General features: G+C 45.2%; 1 protein-coding gene across 1 annotated transcript in view; it reads left to right on the forward strand.

Annotated features, from left to right (window-relative positions):
- Positions 1-232: 232 nt before the first annotated feature.
- Positions 233-27,327, forward strand: part of ACAA2 (acetyl-CoA acyltransferase 2) — a 38,451-nt gene continuing 11,356 nt past the window's right edge. Inside the window, exons 1-7 of the mRNA XM_082244205.1 lie at positions 233-351; positions 7,333-7,499; positions 9,328-9,456; positions 13,246-13,362; positions 19,770-19,917; positions 20,602-20,777; positions 23,970-24,099. Coding sequence (XP_082100331.1) covers positions 336-351; positions 7,333-7,499; positions 9,328-9,456; positions 13,246-13,362; positions 19,770-19,917; positions 20,602-20,777; positions 23,970-24,099 — 883 coding nt within the window. The 5' untranslated portion in view covers positions 233-335. The remainder of the gene's footprint in view (positions 352-7,332; positions 7,500-9,327; positions 9,457-13,245; positions 13,363-19,769; positions 19,918-20,601; positions 20,778-23,969; positions 24,100-27,327) is intronic.

Consider the following 27,327-nt stretch of genomic DNA (forward strand, 5'->3'; position numbering starts at 1 on the left):
GAAGGGCTTGCATGTAATGTGGGAGGGGCCGTGCCATGCCTGGAGGCGGGGGGCTGTAATGTGGGAGGAGTTGCACGCTTGATGGAAGCTGAACGCGGGAGGAGGCTTGTACGGGTTGGGCAGAGGTGGGAGGAGCCCTGTGCCGGGCTGGGAGGAACCGTGTGCGAGTTGGGCGGGGATGGGAGGAGCCGGGTGCGGGGATGGGAGGAGCCGGGTGAGGGTTGGGAGGAGCTGGGCGGGGATGGGAGGACTTTGACCCTGATAATGAGGCTGTGAAGGAGAACAGGCCCAGCGAGGAGCGACCTTATCCGGTGACAGCTGTACCCTGACTACTCATGGCTCTGCTCAGAGGTGAGACCCGGGGGGAGGGGGGACTGGACCTGGATGGACCTCTTATACTTTATTAATGGAACTTCCCCGGTGTAGCGGCTATTCCCAGCACTACTGGGCGGGGCAGACACTATCCCTGGGGTGGGATTTGTTTTTTAATTTTAAATATAGAAATAAACTTTATTTAACCCCTTTGGAGACTGCTGGCCATACTCCTATACAATTTTCTTATTCAATTCGTTTTTAGATTTAGACCCCTTTTCACACTTTGTGCGACTTGTCCTGTGATTTGGGACTGCAAAAATCGCAATGACAAGTCGTTCTCCATTATTTCCAATGAGTACCGTTCATATCTGAGCGACTTGAAGTCCCACCGACTTCAAAGTATTTGAGGTCCAAAGACCCAGGCATTGCTTCAATCCCAGTCATAATCGCATCAAAATCGTGGCAACAAAGTCGCAGTAAAATCGTGTGATTTTTTTTTTAAGTCGCACAAGTGTGAAAGGGGCTTTACCTTCAAATATGTAGTGCAAGGGCCGGCCTGATTGCAAACACATTGAAAGTGTTTAGGTCTGACCGCCTATTATATGGTTTTGGTAAGTCTAAAAGAAAGCTGAGCAAGAAAATTGTACAGTGTATGGCCAGCCTAAGCCTGACATTTGTTGAATACAATATAAAATCAGTATTTTTTTTGCTAGAAAATGACTTTGAACCCCCCAAATGTGTGTGTGTGTATGTATGTATATATATATATATTAGTGTGCGTTACAGTGTGCGCAGCGACATTTCCAACAATTTATCTTGGGGAAAAAAATACACTTTCATTAATTAATTTAAAAAAAAAAAAAAAAATGGTAAAGTTAGCCCAATATTTTTTGTATAATGTGAAAGATGTTACGCCGAGTAAATACCTAACATGTCACACTTTAAAATTGCACACACTTGTGGAATGGCGACAAACTACGGTACTTAAAAAATATCTATAGGCGATGCTTTAAAAAAAAAAAAAAAAATGTTAACAGTTACCTGTTTAGAGATACAGAGGAGGTCTGGGGCTACAATGATTGATCTCGCTCTAACGATCGCGGCTATACCTCACATGTGTGGATTGAGCACTGTTTACATTTGGGGGCGCGATTTATGTATGCATTCGCTTCTGCACCCGAGCACGGGGCGCTTTAAATTATTATTTATTTATATTCCCTTATTTTACGTTTTTTATATTAATGTCACAAGGAATGTAAACATCCTTGTAACAATAAGGCTCCGTTCACATCTAGGCGTTTTGGGGCGTTTTTGGGGCGTTTTTCTGCTCTAGGATCAGCTCTCAAAACGCCCAACAAGACAAATCCTATTCATTTCAATGGCCCCTGTTCACATCTGAGCGTTTTGACGCTGTATACAAAACGCCCAACGCTCAAAAAAGTACATGAGCTTCTTTTTGGGCAGATTACAGGCGTTTTCCATTGATCTCTATTCAATCTAAAAACGCCTGCACAAAAATCGCGGTAAAAATCGCGGTAAAAAACGCTGCAAAAATCGCGGTAAAAAACGCGCGAAAAACGCTACGCTCAGGTGTGAATGTAGCCTAAGAGCCGGTTCACACTACGACTTGTCCAAGTAGCTCCCAATGCTGCACAATGGAACCGTTCTAATCAGAGGTTTCTGCACTATTTTTGGGCGAAGTTGGAGCGACTTGCATTGACTTCTATTATGAGAAGTCGGTTGCAAGCCGCGATGAAGTTGTGCTGCACGGGCGACTTCAAACTCGCCCAAAGGTCGGGGCGACTTTGAGTCGGAGTAGTGTGAACCGACTCTAAGGCCCTGTTCACACCTGAGCGTATTTCAGCTCCTAAAACGCTCATCTCTGAAGTCTCAAAATGCCCAACGCGCAAAATCCCATTAATTTCAATGGCCCCTGTTCACATATGGAGCGTTTTGTCGCCTGAAGCTCAAAAATAGTACATGAGCTTCCTTTTTGGCAGATTACAAAGGTTTTTTTTAAGGCCTCTTTCACACGGTCCGCCTCCGTAGGCGGATCCGTGTTGCTCAGCAGGGATCGATCCCCGCTGAGCCGGCGGATGACAGCTCCGTCTCCGCTTGCGGAGAGGGAGGTGTCGCTGCCCCCTGCCCTCTATGGGGGATCGGATGAGAGCGGACCGCCTGTCCGCTCTCATCCGATCACTGATGAGAACAGATGGAAAAATAGGGTTTCCATCCGGACAGGATCGGATGCGGATGGCAGCGGGTGTCAGCGGAGGTGTCTCCCGCTGACATCCGCTGCCCCATAGAGCTGCATGGAGGATCCGATCAGATCCACCTGTCAGTTTTTTAGGCGGATCAGATCGCCCGTGTGAAAGAGCCCTTAGAGGTCAAGGCCTGCCTGCAAGCACCTGGAAAAAGGCCCAAATAAACGCTTGAAAATGATACTCAGGTGTGAAAGGAGCCTAAGGCCTCATGCACACGGGACGTTATCAAAACGCCAGTAGAAAGCTGTAGCTGTAGAAGTTTTTTCAGCGTTCTTTCGTTTTTGTTAGCAAAACTACACTCCCACAAAAGTCTATGGCTCAAAAACGCTGATAAGCGCTGAATAGCCGCGTTAATTGGAGTTTTTAAGTTTGTTTTTTTTTTTTTTTTTTTTTTTTTTTTCTTTAACAGCTTAAAAACGCCTATGCTGCTTACAGCTCCTAAAATCCTGTGTGCATGAGTCCATAGAATAACATGGAGGGGCGTTTTTAAGCCGCAAAAAAAAAAAAAAAAAAGCGTGACGCTCCTAAAAGCAGCTGTAAAAACTCTGTGTGCATGAGGCCTTACCGTGCGGGGAGGAGTTTTGGAGTCTGCATCCACACTATAGTGCTTCTCGAACGCACGCAAAATCACAATTAGGTGGACAGGATGTATGCAGCAAACTAGCTCATGTGCCCTTTTTTTTATTTATTTTTTTAGCACGTTTTTATTTTTTTGTGCGTTTGCGGCACACTGTAATGTGAATGTAGCCTAAGTTTTACATTAGTAATGTGCGAGAACACTCAAAACGCATTGGTGCAATTCATTACTTCTGGGGCCCCACTGCGCCTGCCAATAGTCGCAGTGCAACACACGTTGGGACCCTTTCTCATGGGCATTGATGTGCGGCAAAACTGGACAGTAGAGGCCTAGTCATTACTGCTCACCTCCACCATCACTGGAGTGAGCTCTCCAACACTAAACTCAGAGCTACATCATCAGGGGAGGGAGAGTATGTGACGGGGTTTGAATCAAAGTAAAGAGCTCCCTCCTGTGATGCAGGGGAGTAGTGCTGACAAGGCCTCACTTGGCCACGTCCTGGGGGTATTCCAGTCAGGCTTTATAAGGTAAGTAAATGGCCTACACCTATAGCAAGGACATTTTTTCAACTTTAGTCAGAGCTGCACAGTTTGATTTTCATCTACAGGCGCCCCCTTATCGGCATCGACCGTTTATTGCTTAAGGTGACCTAACTCTTTAAAAATAAAGGTGGGGAAATTGTTCTTTGTTGCCATGGCAACCTGATTCCACCGCTCATGTTTACAAAGTGAAGGCCGATGTTTGGTTGCTCTGCACTGCCAGCAGGTTAGAGTGTGGCGCCCTCTGGAGGGCTCAGTGTGAGGTGACCCCTAGACTTCAGTAAGTCCAAACACAATATTCCCCACGCACACCTTCCTGGGTGTTGTACCGACCGCAGGCTGTAAACCGTAAACAACCCAAGCGAAGAAATGTCACCACAGACATCTCAACTTGCAAAAACTCATTTCAGGGAGGTGGCACTCCGCGCCGCCGCAACACCCCCCAACATGTATGAACAAGGACATGACATTTTATTATGACAGAACACAGCTGGGTATTAAAAACATATTGCAACAATTTACACACACTAATGCACATACCTTTTCTACTTATTTTGCAGACTATGTGGGTATCTTGGGTATCGGTCTCTGTGATATCTTTGGTATCGGTCTCTGTGGTATGCCAGGCTCTATGGATCTCCCAGCAGGGCTGAGGGTGGCGGTGGCAAAGCTCAGCTGTCAAGACTGTGAGAATGGAGCCGCTATTTCCTCCGTAGTACCGGCTCACAGGCGGAGTGATATCCAGCGCACTTCGCCTGTGAGAGGAGGAGTCATACAGAGGAAGCACATGGCTGCAGTAGAGAGCCGAGTGCTTCCTCTGTATGGCTCCTCTGTCTGCAGGCGGAGAGATGTCTGTCACCAGCACACCAAGGATTCCTCAAAATGTGTCCAAAGCTATTTTTTCATGCTCACATGGTTAACGTAAAGGCAACTTTTTGGAGCCATGCAGGGCCCCTTCCTTACTTGCCTGGGGGGAAAAAAAAAAACTTGCCTTATGTTGGCCACGAAAATAACGCTTTGGACCCATTTTGAGGAATTCTTGGTGTGCTGGTGACATTTCTTCACCTGGACATGAAAGACGCAGCAGTTGTATATGGATTGCAGGGTCCATTCCAGCCTGGGGGCCCGCCTCCTAACTTCACACATGTGCACGGAGGGCACTTTTATAAAATTCACCCACCAGGACCCAATTATAGTCAAATCCTTTGTTTACGCAAAAAAAAAGTGGCAAAGTATTAGAACCATTTTTGGGTTTTTCCTGCGTCCCCCATAGGGGAGATTTCCCCTCACTTCCTGTCCCTGTGACAGTGAAGTTGAAGGGATGACAAATATCCTCTGAAATGGGGGGGCGCAGAGGAGAGATGGCAGTAAGTGAGTACAGACCGTATTCCAGTGCAGCATTAGTCTTAAACTGGCAATACACTATACTAACAGATTGTACAATCTCCTTTAAATCGACCAAAACTATGGTATGAGGACAGATCAAATCTACTAGGCCCTTATTCTACATAGTAGATGGTGGATCTAATGGAGATTGTGTAATGTATGACTAGCTTAAAGCTCACCATACAAGTTGCAAAAATAATTATAATATTTTTTTCTTTATCAACTGAACTGTATTGCTGGCTGCACTGACTGGTGACACAGTACTGGAGCGGCAGTGATCAGGATCACTGTTGCTGGCTGCACTGACTGGTGGCCCGGTATTGGAGTGGCTGTGATCAGGATCACTGTTGCTGGCTGCACTGACTGGTTACCCGGTATTGGAGTGGAAATTGAGCAGGAACGCAGTTGCTGGCTGCACTGTCTGGTGACCCGGTATTGGAGTGGCGGTGATCAGGATCCCTGTTGCTGGCTGCACTGACTGGTGGCCCGGTATTGAAGTGGCTGTGATCAGGATCCCTGTTGCTGGCTGCACTGACTGGTTACCCGGTATTGGAGTGGAAATTGAGCAGGAACGCAGTTGCTGGCTGCACTGTCTGGTGACCCGGTGTTGCACTGGCGGTAATCAGGATCACTGTTGCTGGCTGCACTGTCTGGTTACCCGGTATTGGAGTGGAAATGGAGCAGGAACACAGTTGCTGGCTGCACTGGCGGTGATCAGGATCACTGTTGCTGGCTGCGCTGACTCCGGTGACCCGGTATTGGAGTGGCGGTGATCAGGATTATTTACGATGTGAATCACTGTTGCTGGCTGCACTGACTGGTGACACGGTATTGGAGTGGCGGTGATCAGGATCACTGTTGCTGGCTGCACTGACTGGTGATCCGGTATTGGAGTGGCGGTGATCAGGATCCCTGTTGCTGACTCCGGTGACCCAGTATTGGAGTGGCGGTGATCAGGATCACTGTTGCGGGCTGCACTGACTGGTGACCCGGTATTGGAGTGGTGGTGATCAGGATCACTGTTGCTGGCTGCACTGTCTGGTTACCCGGTATTGGAGTGGAAATGGAGCAGGAACACAGTTGCTGGCTGCACTGGCTGGTTACCCGGTATTAGAGTGGCGGTGATCAGGATCCCTGTTGCTGGCAGCACTAACTCCAGTGACCCGGTATTGGGAGTGGCGGTGATCAGGATCCCTGTTGCTGGCTGCACTGACTGGTGATTCGGTATTGGAGTGGCGGTGATCAGGATCCCTGTTGCTGGCTGCATTGACTCTGGATCAAGCTGGGAAGGTGGAGAACCTTTTTCAGGTGACTATAGTTGTCTGTGGCCACTCTGGGGAGATTCCCCCTCACTTTCTGCTTTAGGGACAGGAAGTCCCCATAATGGGTGCACATACTGTATTAAAAACCTGACAGAGGGTCTCACCCTTCATGATTTGGATAAAAAAAAAAAAAAATGCAAGGCATTTTCAAAGTAAACCTGCCATGAGTGTAATCTAGAGGCTGTCATAGCTGACCTCTCCCTTGGAAGTGGCCTGGTTGTCATGCTTATTGCCTTGCACTGAGACTTTGCATTGCTGACCTTGAACAAATGTACAGATCAGGTCTCTTCTGTGACTTTGCTAATCTGCATACTGATTAACCATTGCGTCTGCTGGTTGAGTATAGTAGCCAAACAGCATTCCTCCATGTTCATGAAAAGTCTGCAAGTACCCATGTTTTTGGCGTAACAGGTATTTTTATGCTAAATGTGTCCCCATAAGGGAGATTTTCCTGGCTTCCTGTTTTGGTGACCACTGCAATGTGCATCTTCCAAGCAAGATAACGGCAATAAAAAAATCTGACAAGAGGTTCAGAAAATGTTATACCATCCAAAGAAAAGAGTATTTTGGCAGGAGCTAAACTTTTAAAATTCCTACCCCGGCAAATTTCCTATGTAATATGTGGAGGTTGATAGCACTGTAGCTTGCAGAACTGAGGCTCAAGGTGCCGTTCCATTAGAGACCCTGTTTGCGTGTGTGTGTGTGTTGTGTGTGTGTGTGTGTGTGTGTGTGTGTGTGTGTGTGTGTGTTTTTTTTTTTTTTTTTTTTTTTTTTTTTTTTTTTTTTTTTTGTTTATTACCCATGATTCTTGAGTTTAGCATACTACAGCTACGGCGTGGGGGAAATTCTGACCACACATGTTGGAACATCTGAAAGAGATTGTAATGTATGGTGTTTGCTAATATTCCGTTTCTCTTTTTGTTTTCTAGGTGTTTTTATTGTTGCTGCAAAGAGAACCCCATTTGGTACCTTTGGGGGAGTTCTCAGGGATCACAGCGCAACAGACTTGGGAGAGATTGCAGCAAAAGCCGCCCTTGCTGCGGGCAATGTGGCCCCTGATGCTGTGGACAGTGTGATTTTTGGAAATGTCGCTCAGGTATGAAAGAATGTATTGTTTGTCTGGTCATTTTGTACTGGTGATTGTTGTCACAAAGAAAGTGAGGGGGGAGAGTCCAAAATTTTAGTTGTCCCCAGTCGAATGGATGAGGAGAAATCCCTCTAGTCCCACTTGAATCTCTTTAGGTGCCTGTTCACATCCGAGCGCGGTGCAGGAAACCCACTTTTCCACAGACGTTTCCTGCACCGTCTTCAAAATGCACTGCAGTTGCAATCTGCAGCGGATTTCACCACTAACCACACCGCTGATGGTATATGTTGCAGTGGTGTGAGCCAACTCTTCGGCTTCGTTCACATGTAGGCGTTTTGGGGCGTTTTTGGGGAGTTTTTCTGCTCTAGGATCAGCTCTCAAAACGCCCAACAAGACAAATCCTATTCATTTCAATGGCCCCTGTTCACATCTGAGCGTTTTGACGCTGTAAGCAAAACGCCCAACGCTGAAAAAAGTACATGAGCTTCTTTTAGGGCAGATTACAGGCGTTTTCCATTGGTATCTATTCAATCAAAAAACGCCTGTAAATCGCGATAAAAACGCGCAAACTCAGGTGTGAATGTAGCCTTAATAACATACAACTTTTTTTATTTATTTTTTTATTTTATCCGCCCCCCCCCCCCTCCCCTGCAGTTTTTATGCTGATTCAGTGATGCCATGGGATATTCCTCAGCAGTGGGTGTTCCTTATTGAATGACACTGACTGGCCTGGAAGTGAATGGTGGCACAGGAAGAGGACCGCACTGAATGTAGAGAGGTCAAGTAGTGTTTGGCAATTTAACACAGAAGTGGTGGAGCCCTGTTGAGGGGGGGGGGGGGGGGTTAGCCGTACACACACAATTTGTATATGTACCGTGGCCCCTCGACCCTCTTGCATTCACTCACACCCCCTCCCCCACCACCACCACTGCACCAGACCCTTGTCCCCCTCCTCCCATCACCGCAGCAGACCTTCATCCCCTCCCTCCTTCCCTCCCATCACTGCAGCAGACCTTCATTCCCCCTCCCATCACTGCAGCAGACCTTCATTCCCCCTCCCATCACTGCAGCAGACCTTCATTCCCCTCCCATCACTGCGCCAGACCCTCACCCCCCAACCACCACCACCAGAAACGCTGCACCTGAACACTGAATTCCACCCGGCAACTCCTGCTCCCTCACTGTTACCACCAACACATGACTAACCTCACCCCTCTCTGCCCCTGCTATCAACCCAACTCTCCCCATCACCCAACCGTGTCTGTTCTAAAACGGGTACACTAATGCTAATGTATAATGAAGAATTCTACAAAATGACTACAGGGCACAGTGGTGATGCTCTTTCGGGGTATGGGGCCATCTACTGTCTGTCAACAGTCCTCCGGTTTAAGTGACACTGGGTGGAAGACTGAGAACATATACTGGAGGGGACAGATCCAGATTGAAAGTGAGCACTACAGTTGAGTTGGGGGGGGGGGGGGGGGGTGTTTTTTTTTTTTTTTTGTAGGTGGGGAGTGGTAAGCTTAGTTGGGGGAGACGTGAAGATGTTATTGCTTTACCTTCTAGATAGTACATCATTGACTCCCATCAGGTTTTATTCGCAGGCTAGCAGGACAAATACACCTGCTTAAAGTTTTTATATATAAATTTTATTCTTATTTATTTATTTTTTTTTCCTTGTTTAGATATTTTATATATGTCAAAATTATTCCCGTGTGATGAATGCATTGTGAAAAGTTCTAGAAGTGTCTTTTAATTCTGGCTATTGGCTATAGTAGCTGTACAGAAGTGTTTTTCTGAGCCCACCATTAATCTGAATCTGTATTTCTTGTTGCAGACTGCCAGTGATGCCATCTACTTGACCAGACATATAGGCCTCCGTGTCGGCATCCCCATTCCTGTCCCGGCTCTAACGGTCAACAGACTGTGCGGTTCTGGCTTCCAGTCTGTCGTCAATGGATGCCAGGTATGTCAGCTTAGGTGTTCATAGTTTATCATTGCTTGCCTAAAGTGTAACTCTGCCAAAGCACCCAATAAACAAAGAAGATGCCTCCCATGTGCAACTTTTCTGCACAGATGATCTGACTGCACTCTTCCAGCTGTCATGTCAGAGCACTCCCTTAATAGGAAAGTTTAGCTTGGTCAGAAGTTTCTTTATTGGTGCCCATGGCTGTGAACATTCCGAATAATAATAATAGATTCAAATGGCCAAATTGAGTGATTGTAGCCTCCTGTCTGTGGATAATTTGGGTTGTATTCTAAAGAGGTTTTCTAGCAGCCATTGCATTCTGTAAACATGGGGGTGTACCTTTTTTGTATGTTTTTGCACTCAAAAGCGTGTGTAGTCACTGCTGGGAGGAGATAGAGGATGTAGCTGGGTAAGTGGAGCTGTCACTGCTGGTAGGGGAGCCATTGCTGAAATGGGGGGGGGGGGTGTAAGGTTAAAGTAGTTGTAAGGCCTCTTTCACACTTGTGCGACTTAAGTTGCTCGATTTTACTTCAATTTTGTTGCGATTTTGACTGGGCTTGAAGCAATGCCTGGGTCTTTGGACCTCAAAACGCATCAAAATCGGGCCAAAGTAGTGCAGGGACTACTTTGAAGTTGGTGGGACTTCAAGTCGCACCGATATGAATGGTACTCATCGGAAGTAATGGAGAACGACTTGTCATGTGATTTTTTTTTTTTTTTTTTTTTTTTTGCAGTCCCAAATCGCAGGACAAGTCGCACAAGTGTGAAAGGGGCCTAAAGGCTCAAGTGTGTTTTTTACCTTAATGCATTCTAAGCCAGTGAGCCAATGAGGAGAGAGTGGGGAATGGGCTGAGCCACACAGACAGCACAGCAGCTCAGGAGCCCCCATAGCAAGCTGTTTGCTGTGGGGGCACTCGGCAGGAGGAAGGGGCGAGGAGTGCCAGCAAGGGACCCGAAAAGGGGAGGATCTGTGCAAAACCATTAAACAGAACGGGTAAGTATAACATGTCGTCTGTTTATTTTTAATGAAAAAAAAAAATACTCCGCCTTTAATATCACTTTAGGCCCCTTTCACACTTATGCGACGCAATTTTACCGCGCTTTTTTTGCCGCGATTTTGAAAGCAATGGCAAGGCTATATGCCTCAAAACGCATTAAAATCGTGGCAAAGTAGTGCAGGAACTACTTTGAAGTCGGTGCGACTTCAAAACGCACTGATATGAATGGGGCTCATTGAAAATAGTGGGAAAACGACTTGTCATGCGATTTTTGCGGTCTAAAATCCCTGGACAAGTCGCACTAGTGTGAATGGGGCCTTAAAGTGATTATAAAGTCCCGTGTTTTTTTTTTTTTTTTACCTATAAAAAATAACAAACCTGCTCTGTTGCAGTGGCTTTTCACAGAGCAGCCCGGATCCCTCTTCTATGATCCTGCCCCCCCCCCTCTCTGAGTGCCTCCACAGCAAGCTGCTTGCTATGGGGGCACTCGAGCCTAGTCATAGCTCCCTGTGTCTATTCAGACACAGAGCCCCAGCCCCGCCCCCTCTTTCCTGATTGGCTAGCTGACTTTGGCGGCAGCCAATGGCGCCGCTGCTGTGTCTCAGCCAATCAGGAGTGTCTCAGACGCTTGAGACACTCGTGGACAATGGGTAAGTAAGTATTAAACACTCGCGCCAATTTAAACTCCATAACAGGGAATTGCTGCTGCTCCAAACACCACGGGTATTAGTCTGTGTAATATTCAAATCTCATGAAACTGCAATTCAAACCATGCAACATTCCACTACAAACCACTAGAAGTGCAAATAAGGGAGTACACAATAAAGAATAAATATACTTTGTGTCAACAAATCCTTCCTTTGCCAATATGAGTATGTGTAGATAGATAGATATATAAAGTTCTATATTAATCAAGTGTGTACAAATAAAGTGCATTGAGTGCTATGTGCAAAAAGAACAGAACATCCACAATTATTATAAAGTCCAACAAAATTAAATTATGCCCATGTGGAAATTATTCAGACCATACAGGTAGTTGGAAAATAGTGATGGTGGAACCCTCCAGGCACCTTCAGAATTGGAGACTCACCAGAAGTAGTAGATCTCTGTTGACACACATGCCAACAAAAGATCACAAAACGCTTATGGGATTTCCAAGCTCAGGATCCACTGCTCCGGACACTCTTCTGAGGGAAGTTCCTGTGAGATGATCTCAAGCCAAAGATAAAAACTGACTCCTCAGTGCATTATTGGAGTAAATTGATCCAGGTTTATTAAAAAAAATGTAACAAACTCTCTAAAATTGCCCCATGGGCATCATCCGTCATACTCTGCTTAACAGCATTAATCAAGCCCAATCTTCCTGTGATACGCAGCCTTCAAATTGCGGTTACCTGCACTTCAACAGAAAGCCGTCCTGCTTCAGGAAGTGAGTAGAGCAGCATGCGTTCAGGGTAGGTTCAAACCGAGGCGTGTGTCCGGAGCAGTGGATCCTGAGCTTGGCAATCCCATAAGCAATTTGTGATCTCTGGTTGGCATATGTCAACAGATCTACTACTTCTCTATTCTGAAGGTGCCTGGAGGGTTCCACCATCACTATTTTCCAACTACCTGCATGGTCCGAATAATTTCCAATGGTTGTATTCACCTGACACATGGGCATAATGTGTTGGACTTTATAATAATTGTGGATGTTCTGATCTTTTTGCACATATCACTGAATGCAGTTTATTTATATAGCACTTTTTATATCTATTTGCAGTATTTTATTTAATATATATATGTTGATACAAAGTAAAATATTTATTCTTTATTGTGTACTCCCTTATTTGCACTTTAGTAGTTTGTAGTGGAATTTTGCGCTGCTTGAATTGCAGTTTCATGCGATTTGAATATCACACATACTTGTCTGAGGGGGGCTGCTGCACACACAAGGCTCTTATCTTTATCTTCATGCATAAAATAGTAAGCTCATTGTGTCACTCTTCTCTCACCCCCCCCCCCCTTTTTAAAAAAAAAAAAAAAAAAAAAAATTCAACAGCTCAGCCACACCTCCTTTGCCCCGGCCCATAAGGACTTTGTGTCCATGTTGAAAAGATTCTCATCACTTTGTGCCCCTGCAGGAAGTGGGGGCAAATCTTCCCAATCAGGACAGCAATACCTACCAGAGGCTTTAACCCTTTACCACTCTATACAAAAATTAATAAAAGGTTTTGGTTGGAGTTTTTGCTTTCAAGTGCAGCTTTACTTTTTCTGATAGCACAATATCTGCCTACAGAGCGTAATCCTATTTAGGGATGCAACGATCCGATGATCGGATATCTGCGCCGATATGGCCATTTTTGATGGATCGGGGGATCGTTAACATTGACCGATCCACGGGCCGATCCGGTTTTTGCTGAGTAACGGCTCAGCCATCCCTTACTTGGTGCAGTAGTAGTATGGGATGGGAGCCGCTACTTCCTGTATAGGTCCGGCTCACAGGCGGAGTGATATCAGATGCACTCCGCCTGTGAATGGAGGAGCCATAGACATGAAGCAGCGGCTTTGCTCTGTACTGCAGCCGCTTGCTTTGTGTGTAGCTCCGGATCGGTTCCGGTATCGGCAATTTCACAACGCCAGATATTGGTATCGGGTCCAAAAAAGTCGGATCGGTGCATCCCTAATCATATTACATGGATGCAGATGTAGATCTTTATTTATAAATGTAGACTGACTGCAGGTTGAAATGGAAAGGCCATTTCGGATCTGATTAAATCACAAAATTTCTTCTCTTTACTTACCCCAGGAAATCGCCTTACGAGAGTCGGAGATCGTCCTGTGCGGAGGGTCGGAGAGCATGAGTCAGTCTCCTTATGCCGTGCGAAATATCCGATTTGGAACCAAGCTGGGAGTGGATCTCAAGGTACAAACATTGTTGGGGAAAGTCTGACAAAAACATTGGACTTGCACCTCTGATGAGAACTTTCTGTACTGCCCTTTAACAACCAATGAGATTCTGGTGTGCTTTTTTTTTTTTTTTTTCCCCACCACAAATATGTATATAACTGGTTGCTGTAAGGAATTTTAAAGTTCCTATTAAAGAACATCTGCAGACAAGTGAAATCATGAAGTAATAATGCCGTATACAGGAAGCCTTCTCAGTGCTTTGAGAATCATCAAATTCCAGTAATCTCCCTTAAGTGTCCACTTTCAAAAGTTAGATTTCCATTTATCCGGTGGGGGCGAATGGGTCTCTCCTGTCTTATACACTATATGGCCAATATTTTGTGGTCACCTGACCATTACACCTATATAAGCTTGTTGGAAAAATTCTATTCCCAAACCAGGGGCTCCTACCTCTTGTAGTTGGAACATCCTATACTCTACTCTTCTGGGAAGACATTCCAGAAACATTTGGGAGTGTCTGCAGGAATTTGTTACCATTTAGCCCAAAAAAAAAAAAAAATTGCAAGGTTAGGTACTGATGTTGGATGAGAAGGCCTGGCTTACAACCTGCATTCCAATTCATCCCAAAGGTGTTCAGTAGGGTTGAGATTGGGGCTCTATGTAGGTCACTCGAGTTCCTTCACCCCAAAGTCAAGTCCTCATATCATGCCTTTATGCACAGGGCCAAACTGGTGCCACGAGGTCATAAGGGTACATTTTGTTTAAAATGTCTGTTTACTGTAGCACTTAGCCCCCGTTCACACCTGGTCACCTGACAGGTCTCCGTAGGTCGCCTGCCATAGAGATGCTGTGGACCCGTTCTAATAGGAGCGACACAAGTCGCTCCGACTTAGAAAAAGGGTCCGGAGCTTCTTTGGGGTGACCTGCATTGACTTCAATGTTATGAAGTCCGTGCCGGCCGCTCCGAGGTCGCGGTGCGAGCAGCCGCGCCGCGACCTGTGAGGTCGCCCCGGGAAGTAGCGTTGCCCCAGTGTGAACGGGGCCTAACAGTACTCCTTCAATGGTAACCTCTTAAAGCTGAACAGAATCCACAGAATTGGCTCTAATGTTCAATTATGAGCAGCTTGTTTGCATGTAATGGCAGAAGTGCCTGCCAGGGACATTTCCAGCGCTACGACGACCATGATCTCCCTTGTTGGCTCTGACTAGTTTGCTCAGTCTTCTTCTGGGTTTGAAATCATAGGCCAGTCTTAAATGATGTCTCTTGTGTTCCTTAACCACTCGCTGCCAAATCACGTACCTGGTCGTCACCAGCTGCAGGCAGCATCCCGGTACTGTGTGTGTTTTTTTTTTTTTTTTTTTTTTTTTTTTTTTTTTCTCAAGTGCAAAGAAGGAATTTGGGTTCTTATTGACCCCAGGTCTCTCCATAAAGAGTACCTGTCATTCATTGTGACCGCAATAAAAGTCATAAAAATTTTAAAGCAACAGTGTTAAAAAGCTATAAAATTAGAGCTGCACAAATATTCGTATCTCGATTCACCCCCCCCCCCCCCCTCATGATCTTAAAATGGCATTTCCTCGATTCTTACAGAGGTGTTCTCTGCTCACTCACAGCTGTCAAAAAAAGAAAAAAAGAGCCTCAATGTTTATCAACATTGTTGAGGCTGATGGATAACTATATAAACACAATGTTTTACAATGTATCATTTTGTTCTTAGGCTGCATTCACACTTGAGCGTAGCGTTTTTTTACCGCGATTTTCAGGCGTTTTTGGAGGCAGGCATTGACATCTATCAAAAACGCTGGTAATCGGCTCAAAAAGAAGCCCATGTACTTTTTTCAGCTACAGGCGTTTTGCAAAACGCTCAGATGTGAACAGGGGCCATTTAAATGAATGGGGTTTTACTTGTTGGGCGTTTTGGAATGTTTTTTTTTTTTTTTTTTTTTGAAAAACGCTCAAACGCCCAGGTGTGAATGGAGCCTTAGAGATCAAATGAATCAACTTCCATCTGTAAAGGAGGGCAGTTTAAGAGTCGGTTCACACTATGGCGACACGACTTTGGGGGCGACTAGTGAAGTCGCCGTGCACCGCGACTTCGGCGCGACTTACACGGACTTCACATATTGAAGTCAATGCTCTGACTTCGGTCAAAAGTAGTGCAGGAACTATTTTCTAAGCCGGAGCGACTTGAGTCGCTCTTATTAGAATGGTTCCAATTGCACTGAATGGACCGCGACTTGTCAGGCGGCTAAGTCGCCTGACAAGTCGCGGTAGTGTGAACCGGGACTAAAGCGGTTGTATACTCACCCAAAAAAAAAAAAAAACAAACCCTGCAGGAGAAAGGCATAATGAGCTAGTATGCATTGCATACTAGCTCATTATGAAATACTTACCTTTTAAAAATTAAGCCCCGACACGGTCACCCGATCACCGCTGAGGGAGCCGCCATGTTCCCTCTGTCTCTTCCTGGTTCGGTGGCTCCGGCGCTGTGAGTGGCATGCGCGCGGGAGTTACTTTCCAGGCAAAGAGCTCTGAAGGTCCACCGGACCTTCAGAACACATGTGCCGCTGGTTTCAGCGACTGCATGCAGGACAAATCTCCTAAACCGCAAGGTTTAGGAGATAAGCCTTACCTGTAGGTATAATTATTATAGGCTTACCTGTAGGTAAAAAGTGGAGTATACTTCAGGACTAAGAAATAACCTACAAGACTAAGCCTTTTTCTGACACTTGTTGGTTACAAGTGAAAATCGGTATGTTTTGCTAGAAAATTACTTAGAACCCTCAAATAAAAAAAAAATATCTATCTTTTTTTCTCTTTCTTTCTCTTTCTTTCTTTCTCTCTGTATTTTTTTTTTTTCCCCCAAAAAAACAAACAAAAAAATAACAAAAAAAAAAACAAACTTTTTTTTAAATTAATTTAAAAAAAACTAAACATTAAAGCCCAATTTTCGTGAATCGTGAGAGAATCATGATCTTTATTCTAAGCAAAAAAAGTTGCGATTCTCATTTTTATCCAGAATCATGCAGCTCTACTATATAAAATTAAGAATTAAAAAAATAAATAAAATAAAAATGTAATGTTCCCCGTGCTAGGACGCAAAGGTGAACACGTGCGATGGTCCCTCACACACGCACATGTGAGGTATCGCCTGGAGAGTCTGATCATGGGCAGTAATTCTAGCAGTGGACCTCCTCCTGTAAATCTAAAGTGGTAACCCGTAAATACTTTTTAATTGTCTCCTATGGATAGTAAAATTTTACCTAGTTTGTTGCTGTGGCGCGGGCAGGTGCAATTTTAAAGTGTGACATGTTTGGTATCTATATACTCAGCATGACCTCTCTTATTTTACAAAAATATTGTGGTGTGTTTTATGTTTTTGTTCCTCAAATTGTTTGAAAAACTGCTGCAGAAAGTGCCAGAAAAAGCCTGGTCTTCAACTGGTTAATTAAAGCATTGCTGGCAGGAAGAATAAAAGCTTTAATTTCAGATGAAATCTACAGAGTCTTTTGGAATAAAAGCATACCTGCCAGCAATGGGGGTGATTTACGATTTGTGCACTCAAAGTCTGAAAGTGCAGTTGCTCTAGCGCAGGAATATTGAATTACAATTCACCGAGGTCTGGTCAGTAAAATTTAAAATGGGCTGACCTACCCACGAAGTGTGTAATTAAAGGCCCCTTTCACGCGATTGGACCAATCGGGTCCGGCTGTTACTTTTTCAGGCGGACCTGATCCGGCCACCCATTCTACTCTATGGAGAGCAGGACTCTGACAGGTCCATCTCTGCACAGTGAATGAAGACGGACCTGCCATCTGCCTGCTCATTGGGGATCAACGGAGTGAGGAACCCCCCACTGCACTTCAGTCCCCTCCCCCTTCACATCAAGATCCCTCCCTAATGAGTGTCCTCAGCTCCCTCCTTTACATCATCCCCCCCCCCCCCCTTTTTCTCACCCCTTTCACAGTAGTGTTCTCACACTTGCTTGATAAAAACATCCCCCCCACCCCCCAACAGTACCTTGCCCTTATTTAAATAATTTCTCCCCCCCCCCCCCCCCCACATTACACTTTTCAGCCCTCTTCACTTTACAGTTCTCACTGCCCCCCACATTAATCCTGTTCTCTCCAGTCCTCTCACTTACATGCGCCCCTCCCTCCTGTCTTCCTCACAAGGAGCTTGTTTTGGAGACAGAAAACTTGCCTTATGTCAAAGCAGCTGACTCCTTGCTGGGGAAAGAAATTGGCTGCACACTAGTTTTGAATAAGCGTTGTTGGTGTGAAACGCGTAAATCTTTCCTGGTCTGTGTCCTTGGCTGTTTTTTCTTTCCCAAGTTGTATACAGGGATGGGAGCCGGGGTTATCACCCAGTCCCACCTGTCCTCAGGATTACACCTTTCACCTGGAGCAGCGCATTGGCCTCTGTTTTCCCAGGCTCCTTGCTGGCTGTGTTACATGGCCTTGTCCGACCTCACAGCCACCCTAAAGTTGGTGATGACGCATACCAGTAGGATTTCATGTCCCAAACTTTCAATCGATCTAATGCAGGGGTCTCCAAAGTTTTTTTTTTTTTTTTTTTTTTTTTTTTTTTTTTTTTTTTTTTTTTTTTTTAAAAATGGCCAGTTTACTGTCCTTCAGACTTTAGGCTTGTGGTCCAGTGGGAGTAAAAACAGAATTACACAATTCGTGTCAGTGGGAGAATTGGTTCCCCATCTCTGGTGTCTGTGGAGGAATAGTGCTCCATTGTTATCAGTGGGAGGAATGGTGCTCCTTCTTTGGTATCAGTGGAGGGATAAGCGGTCCGAGGGCCACATCTGGTCTACGGACTGCAGCGCTGGGGGGGGGGAGCTGAGGCGAGGTTACCAATGGCATTTGTATTATGCAGCATGAGGGGGTTAATGTATTGTCACTGATGCATTGATTAGTGACCGACCAGTGGCAGTTAATTAACCCCTTTGTGCTGCATTAGTGCAACCAGTGTCAGTGCAACCAGTGTTAATTAACACTGATACTGGTTGCACTAATGCAGCACAAAGGGGTTAATTAACTGCCACTGGTCGGTCACTAATCAATGCATCAGTGACCAGCAGTGACAATACATTAACCCCCCTCATGCTGCATAATACAAATGCCATTGGTAATTAAATTAACCACTTGCCAACCCGTCACAGTACATATACTGCGACAGGGTGGCAGCTACTGGTGTACGTCGCTGCCTGTTTCTGGCGTATGCCCCTCTTCTATCTATTTTAAAATCATTTGGGGGAAAAAGGTCATTTTCGGCCAAGGGCATCCTGCATTTTCGGTTTTCGGCCCAGAATGTTCATTTCAATGCGTCCCTACTCATCAGCCCATGCTGTTCGGTGGTCTTGTGTCCCAGTATGCACTGGTGATGCTGTACCGAGCCCTGGTAATAGTTAGTGCTGGAACCACACTAGCTGTATTTTTTTTTTTTTTTTTTTTCCCATAGCCTTAATTTAAAAAATGAGGAAATCTGCAATGATGGGAATTTTATGTAGCGAGCCATTGAAGCAGACTTAATGACGAGACTAAAACTAGAGTCCATTAGGGGAATTTGAAATGCAAATTTGACAGGGGAGCACGATTTTTTTTTTTTTTTTTTGATAATTTGTAAGGGTCTCCAGTGATCCTATTTGGTAGAACTAGTTAGGTGAGGGGGGGGGGGGGTAGGGGTGATATGATGGGGATGAGGTTGATGTGGAGGGCGATTTAATGGGATAGATGTTATGATTATAGAGGTGTTCTGGTAATGGGTTGATGTGGAGGGAGGGGTAATCTGAGGCTATGGCTGTTATGGTGGTGGGTTGATTTGGAGGAAAGGGTTAGATCATGGGATGAGTGTTCTAATGATTGTAGAAATGTTGTGGTGGGTTGAGGTGAAGGGAGGAGTAATATGAAGGTAGGGCTGTTATGGCGATGGGTTGATGTGGAGGGAGGGGTGATATGATGGGATGAGTGTTGTGATTGTAGGGGTGTCATAGTGGTGGGCTGATGTGGAGGGAGGGGGTGATATGATGGGGTGTTATGATTGTTGGGGTGTTTATGGTGGTTGGTTGATGTGCAGGGAGGGGTGATGGGATGGGTGGTATAATTGTAGGGGTGTTGTGGTGGGTTGATATGCAGGGAGTAGTGTTCTAATGAGGGTAGGGGTGTTGTGGTGGAAGGTTGATTTGATTGGACTGAGCGGGGATTTTTAGCAAGTTTCCTCTGAGTTTGATCTGCCCTGGACACATGATTAGTCCCGGTGATGTAATAAAAAGAAAATTTAAAAAGGTAATCTTGCTTCACCAACACCGCCCCCCCCCCCCCCCCCCATATACTGCCATGATTTAGAGGTTTTATCTGAAAATAAAATTTGGATGCTTGCAACTTTCTGTATCTGACTGTTCTTTTCTCCCTTAGATGGAGGATACTCTCTGGGCTGGCCTTACTGATTCCATGATAAAGACCCCCATGGCCATCACAGCTGAGAACCTGGCTGAAAAATACGGAATCTCCCGGCAGGAATGTGACAACCTTGGCTACCGGAGCCAACAGAGATGGAAAGCCGGTGGGTAATTTGAGAAACCGAATTGTTTGTAGATGGGGCCATGTCTGCCATCGCAGCCGAGGGAGGGTAGTCTCACTCAGGCCTAGTAAGGGTGGTTTGGACTTGTATAGGTTAACCCCAGAATTTGTTTCATGTAAAGAATGAAGTCCTCTTTCCGATACCTAAAGCTGAACTCCAGGAAGATATAAGAGCACGAATTGAATGCAGCAAATTTGTACAGTCTGTACAGCCGAGCTCAGAGTACAGTGAACAAAAATGCAGTGTAGGGGGCTTGCTAATCGTAGGAGAGAAGAGAGTGGGCTGCGTCTCGTTTCAGAGAATGGGTGTAGGGAGGGACAAGACTTGTAATTATAACTGCAGTGGAGAAATATCAATATCTTTCCCTTTGCCGGTGAGCAGAACTGTGTAAACCTCAGGACTGGATGGACAGAAGTGCAAATCTTTTTGCAGGTAAACATCCCTCCTATATACAAATTCCATCGGAGTATACAGCTGTTTGCCTGGAGTTCAGCCTTTAAAACTAACATTGGGGATTCCCAGGCATAACCCATGTAGTCTTGAATATGGGGTCCTCCATGTCTACAAGCTTTTACCAAAGTGGTGTAGATACTGTGCAATAGGGACCAACTAATCGCAATTCCTGCCTCCCATAGTGTAACCTTCTGGCTTTTGTCATCTGTTTAGCTCAGGACGCTGGGTACTTCACTGCAGAAATGGCCCCGATTGAATTAAAAACAAAGAAAGGACCTGTAAAAATGGAGCAAGACGAGCACCCGAGACCCCAGACTACACTGGAGCAAATGGCCAAACTGCCAACGGTGTTCAAGAAGGACGGAGTGGTGACTGCTGGGAACGCCTCGGTATGGAATACTTTGAGTCAGTTTATAATTATGGAGTCGGTGTTATCCCAAAAAATTTATTTTGTTTGGTCTCAAATACTTAAAGTGCAGTTATACAAAATGAGAGCACATAAGCAATGAGTAGCTTTAGCTGATGGAAAGCAATGACATCGCTCTAGACAGAAGTGCCCGAGTGTGACGTTTTATTTGGAAAAACCCTTTATTGGCCACTTGCAATAAATATTGCTTTTTTTTTTTTTTTTTTTTTTTTTTTTTTTTTATCTTTTCCAGTTGACCAATACTCTGTAACAGGATTGGTAAATCTTCAACTGGAACTGGGTGTACATTTTATACCTCTGAGCTGCTTGTTAGGAGCCCCAAACTCCCAAAACACGGGACACTCCCATATGCAAATATGCTTGCCTGACTTTTTGTATCGCTATTGGTTACTGAAAAAAACCTGTCACTGGACTATAAAACAAACCCATGCAGATCTGATCTAACTTGGTGAGGAAAGGTCGATGTCTGACTGGTCTCCCTTACTGTGCTAATTCACTTCACGTTATTAGGCATTTTTAAAGCTCAGTTTCAGCATTCGTCAATCCGTTACTGCCATGTGTATACACACACACTGTATTACCAAATATATTGGGACGCCTGCCTTTACACACACGTGAACTTTAATGGCATCCCAGTCTTAGTCTGTAGGGTTCAATATTGAGTTGGCCCACCCTTTGCAGCTATAACAGCTTCAACTCTTCTTGGAAGGCTGTCCACAAGGTTTAGGAGTGTGTCTATGGGAATGTTTGAGCATTCTTCCAGAAGCGCATTTGTGAGGTCAGGCACTGATGTTGGAGAGAAGGCCTGGCTCGCAGTCTCCGCTCAAATTCATCCCAAAGGTGTTGTATCGGGTTAAGGTCAGGACTCTGTGCAGGCCAGTCAAGTTCCTCCACCCCAAACTCCCTCACCCATGTCTTTATGGACCTTGCTTTGTGCTCTGGTGCGCAGTCATGTTGGAACAGGAAGGGGCCATCCCCAAACTGTTCCCACAAAGTTGGGAGCATCAAATTGTCCAAAATGTCTTGGTATGCGGATGCCTTAAGAGTTCCCTTCACTGGAACTAAGGGGACAAGCCCAACCCCTGAAAAACAACCCCACACCATAATCCCCCCTCCACCAAATAATTTGGACCAGTGCCCAAAGCAAGGCCCATAAAGACATGGGATGACCGAAGATGCAGCATGGGACTTTACAAAATGCACCGCACCCATAATGCAGTGGTGTGAAGAGTCCCAAAGGATTTTGCTTTTTTTTTTTTTTTTTTTTTTTTTCTTGCAAAGTAAAAATGTAGGAAAAACGTATCGGTTTGAATGTGCCCTTACCCATGAAGGGGCTAACTAGGTAGTCCAGCCATGTTAAAAAATTGCATATCTGGCTGCAGTACTTGCCTCCTCTCCAGTGCTGTCTCTGCCTACTTATCCAGTCCGCTTCCACCCAGTGCCATTCAACCAATTTCCTGTGAGCTCAGGGAGTCATGAACCTACCTCTTTCCTTGTTGCCCAACAGTGGCACTCACATAGTTCATAGCTGTGCAGCACTGAGGACCACAGAACACCAGGATTGGGGAGCCCCCTCCTCCCCACACCCTTTTCTTGCCTGATCCAGTGACGTGCACAAGAGCAGTGCTTCTCACCACTGTCTCCCTCCTCATTGGGCAGATAGCAGCCATTGGCTCGCGCTTCTGTCTATCAAATGCTGCGACACAAAAGCGGGGGCGGGGCCAAGCCACCTGCTATGTGTCAATAGACACAGGTGGCTCTGGAGCGATCACGCACTAGTGCCCCCATGGAAATCAGCTTTCTGTGGGGGCACCTGCTGAAGAGGGGCCTGGAGCGCTGGAGGGGGGACCACAGAAGAAGAGGATCAGGGCTGTTCTGTGCAAAAACATTGCACAGAGCAGGTAAGTATAGACGTGCTTAACCACTTTACCACCGGAGGATTTTGCTGTCTTCCGTCCAGGCCACTTTTTGCGATTCGGCGCTGTGCGACTTCAACTGACAATTGCGCGGTCGTGCGACGCCGTACCCAAACAAAATTTACGTCCTTTTTTTTTCCCCACAAACAGAGCTTTCTTTTGGTGGTATTTGATCACCTGTGCGATTTTTACTTTTTGCGCTATAAACAAAAAAAGAGCGTTTATTTTGAAAAAATAACAATATTTTTAACATTTTTTTTTTATATGAAATTCCCCCCAAAAAAGATGTAAAAACCAATTTTTTTAAAAAATTTTGGCCAATTTGCTTTCTGCTACCTATGTTTGGTAAAAAAAATCGCAATAAGCGTATTTTGATTGGTTTGCGCAAAAGTTATTGCGTTTACTAACAAAGGGAAAGATTTCTGTCATTTTTGGTGTTTTTTTGTTTTTTTTTTTTTTTGTTTGCGGGACTGCGACATTGCGGCGGACAGTTCGGACCCTTGACTGACATTTTTGACACTTTTGGGGGTACCAGTGACATTACTGCAGTAATCAGTGCTATATATATGCACTGTTACTGTAAAAATGACACTGGCAGGGAAGGGGTTAATTTTATTGGAGAGGGAGGGGTTAATGTATGCCTGGTGCTTACTGACGTGTGGGGGGGGGGAGGTGACTGAGTGAGTCATGGACAGATCGGATGTCCAGCTATGCTGAACAGTCCGATGTGTCACTCCCTGTCACTATGGAGATCCGCCCGCTTGTGTTTACACAGGCGGGCGTATCTCCACACTAGATCCCCGGCGATCGGGGCAGAGCAGCGGCGATCACTGCTGCTCCTCCCCTGGCCCAACTCCCGCTGTGAATGAAAACAGCGGGAGCGAGGCGCCGCCCAGAAGGGGGGAGTGTCTGACGACGTAGTACTACGTCGTCAGACGATAACGAGCCACTCTGCCGCAGTAATATTACTGTGGGCGGAGGTAAAGTGGTTAAACACAAAGGTTTGATAACACTTTAATTTTTGAATGTTTGCTGCACTTGGCACTCTTTACATCATAAAAATATTATGGTTTAGTGAAGCCTTTGATCATTTCAGTTGTCAGTTGGGGATACCCTCTGCACTACGTTCCTTTTTCTGTTTTCTTTTCTGAAAACTCGGTTTAAAAATAAAATTGCATATAGAACGTAAATGGCAGGTCACAAACTCTTGTCCTGAACTAATATTGTCTTTGTTCCAGGGTATCAGCGATGGAGCCGGAGTTCTCATCTTGGCCAGTGAAGAAGCCGTTGCAAAGCACAAGCTCACCCCACTCGCCAGGATTGTAGCCTATCATGCGTCCGGGTGTGAGCCCAAGATTATGGGCATTGGTAAGGAACAACTTTTACCGTTTTCTCTTCCTCCTTTTTCTGACATTATGCTACCTTTTTTTTTTTTTACACCAACCTTTTTCTTATACTAGAATTGTAGCTTGGACGGACCGTTTACCTGTAAAAGAAGGCTTAAAATATTCGCCTTTTCCAGGGCCAGCGCTGCTAAACACTCTGGTCACTAAAGTCGGTTCTCTTAGCCCACTGGGAAACTGACACTTTTGGGAATGTTGATCTCTTCCTTCCCAGAAGAGTTTACCAAGATAATTGTTTCATGATTCTAGTAGGTAGGCACTGGTACCAAGTATTTTCACCGGTACTCATGAAAATGCTCCCGAAACCGATACTTTGCGGTGCGATTTGCGTCCATACAAAATAAAAAGGCACAAATTACACTGCAAAAAATTGTATGCAATTTTGAACCGAATGTCAATGTGGTGGGATTCGCATTGCGTTTCCATACCGCTCCTGTGTAAGCCCAGGTTTGTCTTAGTGAAGTTTACACGGGGCGGGAAACCTTCCTGCATGACTGATTCCACTAGCTCCAGATCCTATTCAACTATGGACATCTCCTGCCTCTCCCGTGGTTTTGTTCCCCCTGCATCTCCAGCGGCTCCCCCCCCCCCCCCCCCAGCTTTCAGCAGTTCAAGCCATCTCTTTGCAGTGCTGATAGAACCCTTGTAGTCCATACTAATTGGTTAGCACCATCACATTGATGGCGTTGACCAATCAGAAACAGTCTAGCCGTACTCTCAGGAGAAGAACAAGTGGAGGGGATTTCAAATCCCCAGAGCAGTGAAGCGATTTTTGGTGTCTGCCAGCAGGGAATTGTATTACAGTGGGACTGGGGGGGGATGGGGGAAGGGGGTCCAGTGGATGGCTCGAACCACTGGAGAAAAGAGACGGGGGAAGAGAACTGCTGGAAATGTGGGGAACAAAGCCATGGGAGAGGCAGGAGGAGCCCAAACCGCAGATCTCCACAGTTGGATGGGAGCCAGAGCAGGTGGAACCCATCATGCAGGGAGGTTTCCCCACTCCTGTGCGAACTTGTGCTCAGAATTACTATGACAAGCCTGGGGTTCACACAGAAGCAGTACAGGAAAACGCATTCCATGCAGACAGGAATCGCAATGCATGCAATTCTTTGCAGTGCTAGTTGCGTCCATCCATTTTTGTATTCATGCAGATTGCACCCCAAAGCATTGGTACTTGTACTCTCAACGTAAAAAAAAAAAAAAAAAAAAAAAAAAAAGGGGGGGGGGTTCAGTGCAATTCCATATAAAATGTATATAGAACCTAACAATGAGCATTTTGTAGATCCTCCCTATGTTGATGAGGAGAGGGGGTGGATGTGTTAACACTTTCTATCCTCATGTGACAATGCTGCTCCTCCATAGAGGCAGTACAAGGAGTGAGTGTTGTAACTGTAGGACAGGAAATGTTGCAGGATCCCAAGGTGCCAAAAAAGGGGGAAAAAATAATAATGCAACCAGGACGGATCAGTATTAATATGTCTCAGATACTGATCTTGGTTTTACATACAAATGTTTACTATTGCATATGGTGTGCTCAGTTTTATACAGTTATAACCTATAGAATAGGAGAGGGGGCTCTGTGTGTAATCTTCACAATCTGTACATTCTACATATTCTCTGAGAACATAGACCCTATTGTGCTGCATGGAGAATCACTTCCCTCACATAAAGAAATGTCTGTCTGTGACATTCCAGTGTGTGTATGGCATCCAGGAATGTACACTATACATATACAGGATCTAATGGGCTGACTGACTATCCACACAGATCTATCCGGCTTCAAATGCAAGTGTATTTATTTAGATGTTTTATACAACACTGGCCAGATAAACTGTATGGGGAGATGAAGTTGCTTTTTGAGTGCTTGCACGATTTTGCTCAATTACTATTTTACACATTCCAGTCAGATCTAAAGTTTTATACCATGAGATGCAGGCAGGGGAGCATTTGGACATTGTTCTGCTGGAGTAGTACCCCCCCGAACCCCCCCAAACCTGTAATTGGGTGATTCTGGAACCCATTTGCTGGTGGTAATGGAACACCCTTCTTGCTACATCTCACATACACAAACCCTGGGAAAATAAAAGGGGGCAGCCAGTTTCTTAAAGCAAATGATTCTGTCCTGCCTAAGGAAATTTGAGGGCCCTTTCACACCACAAAAACGCCCTCCGGACTCGTTTCAAATGTCGTCCTGCATGTACATTTTTAACACTGTTAAAAAAAAAAAAAAAAAAAAATTTGGAAACAATTTATCATTTGCCTTCCACTTCACAATTATGTACCACTTTGTGTTGGTCTATCGCAGTGATGGCGAACCTTGGCACCCCAGATGTTTTGGAACTACATTTCCCATGATGCTCACCTACACTGCAGAGTCCAGGAGCATCATGGGAAACATAGTTCCAAAACATCTGGGGTGCCAAGGTTCACCATCACTGGTCTATCGCATAAAATCCCAATAAAATATATTTATGTTTTTGGTTGTAGCATGACAAAAATGTGGAAAATTTCAAGGGGTATGAATACCTCTTCAAGGCACTGTACATTATATGGGTTCTAATGGCATAGTTCACCCCAGCACAGTGCTTTTCATTTCCTGAAAAACAAGTACAACATGCTGGTTTTTTTTTTTTTTTCCTGGCCAGAACAGTACTTTAAATTTTTTTTTTTTTTTTTAAGTACTGTTCTGGCCAGGAAAAAAAAACCAGCATGTTGTACTTGTTTTTCAGGAAATGAAAAGCACTGTGCTGGGGTGAACTATGCCATTAGAACCCATATAATGTACGCTGATTCTGGGCACACTGTGTTTCATGAGAGAATTGACCTGTCTAACTTTTAGTGGTTATGAAGTGACTGGCTGGTCTTATGTGAAACACAGAGATTAAACCGATCCTCCTACATAAGTTGTACATGTTTATCTGTAGTATTCTCTTCTCTACAAAGTGCTGAATTATAAAGCCCAGTGAGGAGAGCTCTGGGTGTTGATTGGAGGGAAAAGGCACCCCCCCCCCCCTTCACACAGGAACAGAGCTGAGGCTGTCCATCAGCTGGAGGTCCCTCCCCTGTCACCATTTTTTATCAGTGTCAGAAGTGACTCATGCAGAGGAACAAAGCAGCAGACAGAAATGACACTTAATGCTCTTAATTAAGACAAGTACACACTATAGGGGGGATATGTTTTGTTCATATTTGA

Source organism: Pelophylax lessonae (genome assembly GCF_965119305.1).
Source record: "Pelophylax lessonae genome assembly, chromosome: 1".
NCBI lineage: Eukaryota > Metazoa > Chordata > Amphibia > Anura > Ranidae > Pelophylax > Pelophylax lessonae.